The sequence below is a fragment of the Orycteropus afer genome, unplaced genomic scaffold, assembly GCF_000298275.1.
Source record: "Orycteropus afer afer isolate SDZICR_OR568_19922 unplaced genomic scaffold, OryAfe1.0 scaffold00313, whole genome shotgun sequence".
In the NCBI taxonomy this organism is placed as follows: domain Eukaryota; kingdom Metazoa; phylum Chordata; class Mammalia; order Tubulidentata; family Orycteropodidae; genus Orycteropus; species Orycteropus afer.
Genome location: NW_006921900.1, coordinates 3,744,292 through 3,755,303, shown reverse-complemented (window position 1 = coordinate 3,755,303; position 11,012 = coordinate 3,744,292). Strand labels below are relative to the sequence as shown.

The 11,012-nt window shown below is 36.9% G+C and overlaps 1 protein-coding gene across 1 annotated transcript in view; it reads left to right on the top strand.

Moving 5' to 3' along the window:
- NRG4 (neuregulin 4) overlaps positions 1-11,012 on the top strand; it is a 150,474-nt gene that overhangs the window by 129,367 nt on the left and 10,095 nt on the right. The window contains exon 3 of the mRNA XM_007951851.2: positions 1,417-1,563. Within this exon, the coding sequence (XP_007950042.2) occupies positions 1,417-1,563 (147 nt within the window). The remainder of the gene's footprint in view (positions 1-1,416; positions 1,564-11,012) is intronic.

The window sequence follows — 11,012 nt, the reverse complement described above, 5'->3', positions numbered from 1 at the left end:
AACCAGAAGGCTGGTGGTTCAAACCCACCAGCCACTCCTCGGAAGGAAGATGGGGCAATCTACTTCCATAGTGATACTGCCTCGGAAACCCAAGGGAGGGGTCACTATGAGTCAGGTCTGACTCGACAGCACATAACAACAACAGCAAGCTTGAGGGATGCCTAAGAGCCACAGTCTCTGGATATAGTTTGAGCTTTAACATTTAGGTCTTTGATCCATCTTTACTTAGTTTTTGTAAATAATGTAAGGTATGGGTCCTGTTTCATTTTTCTGCAAATGGATATCCAGTTTTGCCAGCAATTTGTTAAAAAAAAAAAAAAAAGACTGTTTCTTCCCTGTTGAATGGACTTTGACCCCTTCTCCAAAATCAGCTGTCCATGTATGGATAGACTTACTTCTGGGTTCTCAATTCTTTTGCATTGGTATGCATTTATCACTTAAAATTTCCCTCTGAACATTGCTTTTGCTGCATCCCAAAGGTTTTGGTATGTTGTGTTTTCATTCTAAATACTTTTTAATTTCACTTTTGATTTATTTTATGACCCAGTAATTTTTTTTAGTAATGTGTTATTTAGTTTCCATGTATTTATTTTCCTTGTTCTTCCTGTTACTGATTTCTAGTTTCATGCCATTATAGTCTTAGAAGATGCTTTGTATAATTTTGATCTTTTTAAATATATTGAGAGTTGCTTTGTGGCCTAAAATATGCTCTATTCTGGAGACTTGTCCATGTGTGTCATATTGTTTTAAAGAGCTAAAAGTGATTGACTTTAAAATACTTGATTGGCAAAGAAGAATATTTAAAAAATAATCTATAAAAGGAAAGTGGAAAGGTAGGGAGTAGAACTATAGCATTTAAAAATGTGTAAAGCAACAGTATTGAAGCAGTTTGGTGGAGGCCCGAGATTAGGCATGTAGATCATTGAAGAACAGAAATAAATGTTTTTACTTATACAGATTTGACAGATGTTAATGGAGTCACTGTTAAACAATGGGAAAGGGAATGATTGTTTAATAAATGTGGTTGGAATAGCCAGTTAGAATTTTAAGAAAAAAATGATCCACATCTACAACAAAGTTAATTTCAGATAAATTTTGAGTTACATCATTGAAAATCTAGAAAATAAAAGGATTTAATAATAATAGCTAAATAATAATAGTTCTCTGGAGCTTTCTAAGCAATTGGAAAACTCAAAAAGGAAGATAATAAAGATTAGACTGCATAAATAAATTGGTCTATTGTAACTGTATTTGTTTTGATTGCAACAGTGAGCATTATAGGAGAGCATGTCTATTCTTTGTTCACAATCTGAAAATTTGTCTCATTTTCCTCATGCTAGTTAGAAACTTTTTGTTTTCTATGTTAGTTAATGGGACAGAGAATGCAATTTCTTTATCTAAAATTTTATTCTGTAGATGCATTGAAAATTATACAGGAGCTCGTTGTGAAGAAGTCTTTCTCCCAAGCTCCAGCATCCAAACTAAAAGTGACCTGTTTGCAGCTTTCGTGGCATTGGCTGTCCTAGGAACACTTATCATTGGTGCCTTCTACTTCCTCTGCAGGTAAACAAAATACTTTTTAAAAAAGTAATACATAAAATAATTATTCCACTATAATTACTGTGCCGTTTAGTTCTGGATCTTAGTCCATATACTGCTTTCCATTTAGTTATCTCTCTAATACAATTTTTGTTTTTAAATTAATATGTAATTATTTGTTCTTTATATTATGATTATCATTATCATACCTTCACTTCTCTGAACTACTACACTTATTACAGTAATCATTGATTGTATTCTTCAAGTTGTACAGATCATTCTCACCCTGCTTTTCTGAGTTGCTCTTCCCCCATTAACATAAGCACACTACCCCCTAAGGTTCCTGAATAATGACTGCTAACCAGAAGGCTGGCAGTTCAAATGCACCAGCCATTTCTCAGAAGGAAGATTGGGCAATCTACTTCCATAGAGATTCCACCTCAGAAACCCAAGGAGGGGTCGCTATGAGTCAGATCCAGCTCAACGGCAGTGAGTGGTTGTCACTTTGATCCTATATGGGTGGTTCCTAAAATATATATATATATATATATATATATATATTTTTTTTTTTACTAGTTAAACTATTGTTTGGTTGTAAGAAGATATCAGAGGATATTTTTGGTTTTAGTTTTAAAGATTATCTCAGGGCATTAATTTCAGGTATTCATCTAGCATCCATAGCCACAGAAATTCTAGAATCCATGAAAATTAGAAATTCTATTTGAATTTTCCCCCTTTTGATCAGGATTTTTCTATAGAATCTTTAATCAAAATGTTTAGTAATGTTAGCTGGGCACTATCTAGTTCTTCTGATCTCATGGCAGTGGAGGCAGTTGTTCATGGAGGCATTTAGCCACACATTCCATATCCTTCTCCTGTTCCTGATTCTCCTTCTACCTTGGTTGCTCCAAGTGAATAGAGACAAACTGCTGCGCCTTGGATGACTGCTTGCAAGCTTTTAAGACCTCAGGCCACCAAACACATGAAAAGATCCTCAACATCACTAATTATCAGAGAGATGTAAATCAAAACCATAGTGAGATACGATTTTACTTCCACTAGGATAGCTAAGATGTAAAAGAACAGAAATAGTAAATGTTGACAAGAATGTGGGGAAGTTGGAACCCTTATCCACTGCTGGTAGGAATGCAAATTTGTACAGCCATTGTGGAAAACAGTGTGGTGGTTCCTAAAAAAACTAAAAATAGAACTACCATATATCCCAGCATTTCTACTCCTAGGAATAAACCCCAAAGACTTGAAAGCAGAGACTTAAACAGAGAAAGGCTTGTATACCAATATTGGTTGTAGCACTATTCACAATAGCCAAGAGGTGTAAACAACCTAAATGTACATCAACAAATGAATGGACAAACAAAATGTGGTACATACATACAATAGAATAATACTCAGCCAGGAGAAGAAATAAAGTCTTGATACATGCTACTATATGGTTGGAACTTGATGACATTATGCTGAGGGAAATAAGTTAATCACAAAAGGACAAGAATTTTATCACCTCACTCTTATAAATAGACAAGGAAAGGCAAATGTGTAGAGAGCAAAGTTTATTAGTGGTTATCAAGGGCAGGAGGGAAGAGGAAAGCGGAGTGGTGGATAATGGCAATTAATTGCATTGATTAAGGATAGGGTTGCAAGCCAATTATTGTAATTGTTATCAATAAGTTGTACAGTTGTAAAAAGTTGAATTGGCAGAAGTTGTGTGATATGTTTACTACAACAGCAAAAAAGAGTAGGTGCTGAGGCTGCTTACAACCAGAAGCCTCATGGAATTTGGTTCCTTTGTTTGGAGGTTTAGGATCATGGTTTTATAGGACATCCCAGTTAATTAGCCTAAAAATATATTTAGTGCTGCTGTTTTACCTCCTAGTTTATTGCGTAGTGCTGCTTAGAGATTTAAATCAACTTGGAGAGATAAACAAATAAGCAGGCAATTAATTTGAGGAGACTAGTAACTAACTCAACAAAGAAACTCTGGTTGCACAGTGCCTAAGGCATTTGATTGCTAATCGGAAGGGTGGCAGTTCAAACCCACCAGCTGCTCTACAGAAGGAAGATGGGGCAATCTACTTCCCTAAAGATTTACTGCCTTGGAAACCCAGTGATGGTCACTATGAGTCAAATCAACTCAATGGCAGTGTGTGCATGACTCAACAAAAGTAAAAGGAAAAACTATTTGTATGAACCGGTGCCACACATTGAATGTTACCTTCATTCATTAGTTTTTTCTTTAATTTTTTTGAAATTCTGTGAAAATAAGTGAATGTAGGATTTAAGTCTTTGTGTTATCTGATCTCATAATTCATCGTTAATATTTAGCTCTGGTGGCATAGTGCCTAAAGCATTTGACTGCTAACCAGAAGACTGGTGGTTCAAATACACCAGCCACTCCTCCAAAGGAAAACTAGGCAATCTACTTCCTTGGAGATACCACCTTGGAAACCCAAGGAGAGGTTGCTACGAGTCAGAATGGACTCGACGGCAGTGAATTTGTTTTTTTTCTTTGGGGGCGGGGTTGGTATTTATTAAATGTATAGTGTGTGCTATCATAGGTACTTATAAAAATGGAGCTGAGAGTAATCATAAAAGATATACAAGTAGGCTTGAGACATTTATATTGTAAGAAAAATCATATATAGGTTAAAATTATATTTCATAAAATCCTGATTTCTGAACTTCTTTGCCATAAAGTAGCAATTGAAAGTTGGAGAGTTTTCTCTTTTTAAACATGTGGTATTATATATTTTATCCCAAAATACATCATTTAAGTAATCCAGTATGTTAGATCTCTCATAATTTTAGCATCCGACTACTTCAGATATAAATATTTAAATAGAAGTCCATTGTATCAGATGGTATTTTCCAAAGATGACCACAATGACATCTCCATCCCACATGTTCTTCTACAGTGTGACCTAGCCACCCCCACTAAGAAGTGGATTTTATTTCTCTGCATCTTTGGATCTGGGCAAGTCCTGTGACTGCTTTGACCAAAAGAATATGGAAGAAGTGATGCCATTCCAATTAAGGTCATTGCCCTTAAAAGGCCTGGCAGCTTCTGCTTCCTACCTCTTGGAACACTTACTCTTAGGAAGCTTCTCTTAGAATAAGCCACTATGTTGTGACAAGTCTAAACAGTACAAAGGGACCATGTGTAAATGTTCTAGTCATCAGCCTTAGCTGTACTCCCAACCACAGCCAGCATCAACTGCCAGCCATTTGAATGGGCCATCTCAGGCATCCAGTTTAGATAAAACTTTAGTTGACTGCAGACTCAGCTGCCAGGTGACTGAAACCACATGATACATACCAAGTGGAAACTTCCTTGTCAATCTATAGGACCATGAAAGATAAATTGTTTTAGCAAGTAAATTTTGGGGTGGTCTGTTATGCAGAAAGTTAACTAGAACACCTATCTTTCGAATTAGGTTTATTCTTGACTTTAAATATATAAATGATTACAGAAAAGGGGGAAGTGATCTATTATTTTTACTTTATCCCTTTAAACATTTTTTTAGTGAAATATTCTAAGGGGAAGACCAACTGAGAAATTTCCCCATTAATCATTCTAATGTCTGCTTGGAGATACAATATTTTCATCTGTTATTGATTGAATAATAAACACTTTGTGTCTTTGTGTAATATCAATCAGGATAGGCTAAGGTTGGCTGCAGGAACTATCAGCCATAACCATTTGTGGCTTAAAAACAAAAGATTATTTTTCATTCATAGTATATAACTATTATAGGTTGACAAATAAGGCATTGCTAATGACGGTTACTTAAGGAGGAGCTCTTGTGGCATAGTGCCTAAGGCATTTGACTGCTTACCAGAAGGTTGGCAGTTCAAACCCACCATCCACTCTGCGGAAGGAAGACTGGGCAATCTACTTCCATAAAGATTTGCCACATCAGAAAGGGTCACTATGAATTAGAATCGACTCAATGGCAGTGAGTTGTTTTTTTTTTTTTAAGGACCAATCTGATGAATCACTCACCATCTTGAATGCTATTGGTCACCATGCCAGAGAGAAAAAGAAGCTCTGCAGGGCCTCACACTGGAATTTAAATGCTCTGTTCCAGAAGTGGCACTCTTCTGACATAATTCATTGGCCACAGCAGTTGTCCTACTCAGTCACAGCGAGTTTCAGGAAATTCAGTGCTGCCATATGCCCATATAAGGCAGAAAACCAGAAATATTTGACCAAGATCACTAATGTCTACTATAGTGACAAAATAATTTATAAGGAAATCTAATATTCCACTGGGAATTGTTAAGTGTGACTTGTGTTATTTTTTTAAAAATCCATAATATTGCTGTAGTTGTTCAAAATGAAATTCCTTTGCCAAACCTTTGAGTTGGTGAAGGGCATGGTATGTTGTCCCCAGAGAAGCTCTTAGGAGCAAAGTTGTAGGAACATGACCTTCTAGGCCAAAGTAGCTCTACAGGCTTGAGCCAGAATTTAGTAATGTTTCTAGTCTGAAGGGCCCTGTAGCAGACTAAATATTTTTGGGTCCTATCAGCAAGTGGAAAGTATAGGTAAAAGAGAATATAATAACAAATAGTGCTGAGTGGAAGGAAGAAAGAAATTTCCAATGACAAATATTATGTGGATTTGCATTATGAATTCACACTATCCGTCTAGGGGAAAAAAAAAAAAGAAGAAAAAGAATGTAAAGCATTCCTGGCTAGTCACATCCTCAGACTGCTGACAAAAGCAAATACAAATCAATTCTTGAAAAACCCACCCTCATTCTTTAACTTAAAAATCTTACAATATTAAAAAAAAAAAAAATTACTGAAAACATAAGGAAACAAGGCACCATGAATTAGAACCAGCAGAAATAATTGATAGTAAAATCAGATGTTCAGAATTTTCAATTATTAGAAGAATTGGGCACATAATATAAAATAAATGTGTTTAATATGTGTGGTAGTTATGTTTGTGTGTCAACTTGGCTGGGCCTGGTTGAGTGGCTGGGAAGCTGGTGGTAGTTGTTCCCCATGATGAGACTGGCAATCAACTCCATGGTGGGATCTACCACAAGCAGCTGAGTAGCTGCTTTTGGGATGTGGTCTACTTCCTGTATATAAGGAGAAGCCTTGGGGAATGGTCTCTAGCTTATGGCACGCTTGGACCCTGCATGTAGCCGTGTCATTGTTCAGTAGCCTGCCAACCTTGGGACTTACAATGGACCTAAGTTAATGGCCTTCCGTGTGCCTTGGTAACATCAGGACTGTGCCTTTTTACTTGTCAACCTTGGGACTTCTCAGCCTCAGCAGCCAGCAGCTGTCTGAGTGGAGAAATGCCTCTAGCTTCAGTGGGCCGGGAGCAGGAGGCAGAGCTGGACCCCAAGGTTGAGGGGCTTTCACCCAGCCCTTAGAGCCTGATAGTTTGAACTTGGACCTAAAGCCTCCAAATTGTAAGAATAAAATCTTGTTTGTTAGGGCCATCTCATTTGTGGTATATTCTTATCAGAGCAGCACTAGGGAACCAGAACAATATGTATCAGAAAATAAAAGAGAGGCTTGGAAACAAGAGTAATAAGCAAGTGGATTTGAAAAAGACCAAAACAGAATTTCAATAAATAAAATATAATAATTTTAAAGACTCAGTACAGATTTTATTTCAATGAAACATCTTTTAAAAACTTAGGGGTATATTTATAACAGCAGATTAGATAAAATAAAAGATTTAATTAATGAGTTGGAAGATAGATGAGAAGAAATAATCTAGAAAGTAATCCTCAGAGAATATGAAAATATGAAAGAGAGGTCAAGAAACACGAAGGCTGGAGTGTGAGAGTGTTTAGCATGTTTCACTGGAATTCCAAAAGAAGAAAGAGCATGGGGCACAGGCAATATTTGAATAATATCTGAGCTTTCCCCAGACTGACAGAATAAACCCACAGATTCTAAAAGCCTGCAGATCCCAAACATGACGAGAACAATAAATCAATCAATCTACATCTGGACACATCACAGTAAAACTAAAGAGCACCGAGTACACAGAAAAAAAAAAATCTCAAAAATAACTAGAGAAGAATGACAGATTACCTTCAAAGATGCAAACTATACTGGCATCCAGCTCCTCAAAAGGAAAAAACGTTGTTGTTAGGTGCCATCAAGTCAGCTCCGACTCACAGTGACCCTATGTAAAACAGAATGAAATATTCCCTGGTCCTGCACCATCCTTACAGCTTGCTATGCTTGAGCCCATCATCACAGCCATTGTGTCAGTCCATCTCATTGAAGGTCTTCCCCTTTTTTGATGACCCTCTGTTTTACTAGGCATGATAACCTTCTCCAGGGAATGGTCTGTTATGACAACATGGCCAAAGTAGATGAGACAAAGTCTGACCATTCTCACTTCTAAGATCCATTCTGTCTATTCTTCTGGCAGTCCATGGTATTGTCAGTATTCTTCACCAACACCACATTTCAAAGGCATCAATGTTCCTTTGGTCTTCCTTATTCATTGCCCAGCTTTCACATGCATATGAAGCTATTAAAAATATCATGGCTTGGTTCAGGAGCACCTTAGTCTCTTCAGAGTGCCATCTTTGCTCTTTAACACTTTAAAGAGGTCTTTTGCTGCAGATTTACCCAGTGCAATACATCGTCTGATTTGTTGACTGCTGCTTCCAAGGGCATTGATTGTGAATTCAGTTAAAATGAAATCTTTGACAACTTCAGTCTTTTCCCCATTTATCATGATGTTGCTTATTGGTCCAGTTATAAGGATTTTTGCTTTCTTTATGTTAAATTGCAATCCATACTGAAGGCTCTCAGTCTTCATCAGTAAGTGCTTCAAGTCATCTTCACTTTCAGCAACCAAGGTTGTGTCACTTGCATATTGAAAGTTGATAATGAGTCTTCCTCCAGTCCTGATGCCATAGTCTTCATATACTCCAGCATCTCAGAGTATTTGCTCAAGATACAGATTCAATAAATATGGTAAAAATATACAACCCTGACATACACCTTTCCTGATTTTAAATGATGCATTATCCCCTTGTTCTGTTCAAATAACTGCCTCTTGGTCTATGTACAGGTTCTTCATGAGTTTAATTAAGTGTTCTGGAATTCCCATTCTTCTCAATGCAATCCATAATTTGTTATGATCCACACAGTTGAATGCCTTTGCATAGTCAATAAAACACAGGTAAACATCTTTCTGGTATTCTTTGCTTTTAGCCAGGATCCATTTGATATCCCTCATTCCATGCCCTCTTCTAAATCCAGTTTGAATCCTGGAAGTTCTGTCAATATACTGCTACAACCATTTTGTAACTATCTTCAGCAAAATTTTACTTGTGTGTGTATATTAATGATATTGTTCAATAATTTGTGCATTTTGTTGCATCGCCTTTCTTTGGAATGGACACAAATATCAATCTCTTCCAGTCTGTTGGCCACATAGCTGTCTTCCAAACTTCTTGGCATAAATGACAGAGCAGCTCCAGTGATGCATCTGTTTGTTGAAACATCTCAGTGGGTATATCATCAATTCCTGGAACCTTGCTTTTCACCAATTCTTTCAGTGCAGCATGGCCTTCTTCCTTCAATACCATTCTTCTTGATCATATGCTATGTCCTGAAATGGTTGATCATTGACCAATTCTTTTTGGTACAGTGACTCTCTGTATTCCTTCCATCTTCTTTTGATGCTTCCTACATTGTTCAATATTTTACCCCATAGAATCCTTCAGTATTGCAACTCAAGGTTTGATTTTTTTTTTTTTTTTTTCAGTTCTTTCAGCTTGAGAAATGTTTAACATGTTCTTCTCTTTTGGCTTTCTAATTTTAGGCCTTTGCACATTTCATAATAATACTTCATTTTGTCTTCTTGAGCTTCTCTTTCAAACCTTCTGTTCATCTCTTTTAGTTCATCATTTCTTCCATTCATTTTAGCTACCCTCCATTCAGGAGCAAGTTTCAAAGTCTCTGCTGCCATCCATTTTGGTCTTTAGTTCCTTTCCTGTCTTTTTAATGACCTTTTGCTTTCTTTATCTATGATGTTCTTGATGTCATCCCATAACTTGTTTGGTCTTCAGTCATTGGTGCTCAGTACATCAAATCTGTTCTTCACATGATCTCTAAATTCAGGTAGGATACGTTGTTGTTGTTGTTGTTATGTGCCGTCGAGTCAAACCCGACTCATAGCGACCCCTCCTTGGGTTTCCGAGGCAGCATCACTACGGAAGTAGGATTGCCCACCTTCCTTCTGAGGAGTGGCTGGTGGGTTTGAACCGCCAGCCATCTGGTTATCAGGCAAGTGTCTTAGCCACTATGCTACCAGAGCTCCTAGGATATAATCATCTCTAAATTCAGGTAGGATATAATCAAAGTCATATTTTGGTTATCATGGACTTGTTTTCATTTTCTTCAGCTTCACCTTGAACTTGTATATGAGCAACTGATTGTTCCACAGTCAGCTCCTGGCTTTGTTCTGACTGCTGATATTGAGCTTCTCCATTGCCTCTTTCCACAAATGTAGTCGATTTGATTCTTGTGTATTCCATCAGGCAAGGACCACATGCATAGTCACATTTATGTTCTTGAAATAAAGTATTTGCAAACCAGAAGATAAAGCAGTGATATTTTCAATATACTGAGAGAAAACAATTTTCAATTCTGAATTTTTGTATCAGTGAAAATATCTTTCAAGAACGAGGGTAAAAATGAAGATACTTTTCTCCTCTCACTGTTGTATGATTCAAATGTAATCAATTTGATTCCTGTGTACTCCATCAGGCAAGGTCCACATGTATAGTCACACTTTATATTGTTGAAATAAGGTATTTGCACAGCAGAAAATAGAATGATATTTTCAATATGCTGAGAGAAAACAATGATCAATTCTGAATTTCTGTATCAATGAAAATATCTTTCAAGAATGAGGTTAAAATCAAGCATAACCCAAAATATACAGACAGAAGAAGAGAAACTAGATGAATGGGACCTTCTAAAAATTAAATTTTTATGTTGCTTCCAAAGACTTCTCCAAAAGAGTCAAAAGAGAACCTACAGATTGGGAAAGAATATTTGGCAATGGCATATCTGACAAGGGACTTATCTCTAGAATTTATAGAAAACTCCAATGCCTCAATAACAAAAAGACAAATAATCCAATTAAAAATGGGCAGAAGACTTGAATAGACACTTCACCAAGGAGGATATTGAGACTGCCAACAAACATATGAAGAAATGCTCACGATCATTAGCCATTAGAGAGATGCAAATCAAAACAACGAGATACCATCTTTCCCCAGCAGTAGCAGCAAAGTTCAACAAGACAGAAAATAATAAATGCTGGCAAGGATGCAGAGAGATTGGGACTCTCCTACACTACTAGTGGGACTGTAAAATGGTACAACCACTGTGGAAAGCAGTATGGCGATTCCTTAAAAAGTTGGAAATAGAAATACCATTTGACCCAGCCATTCCAT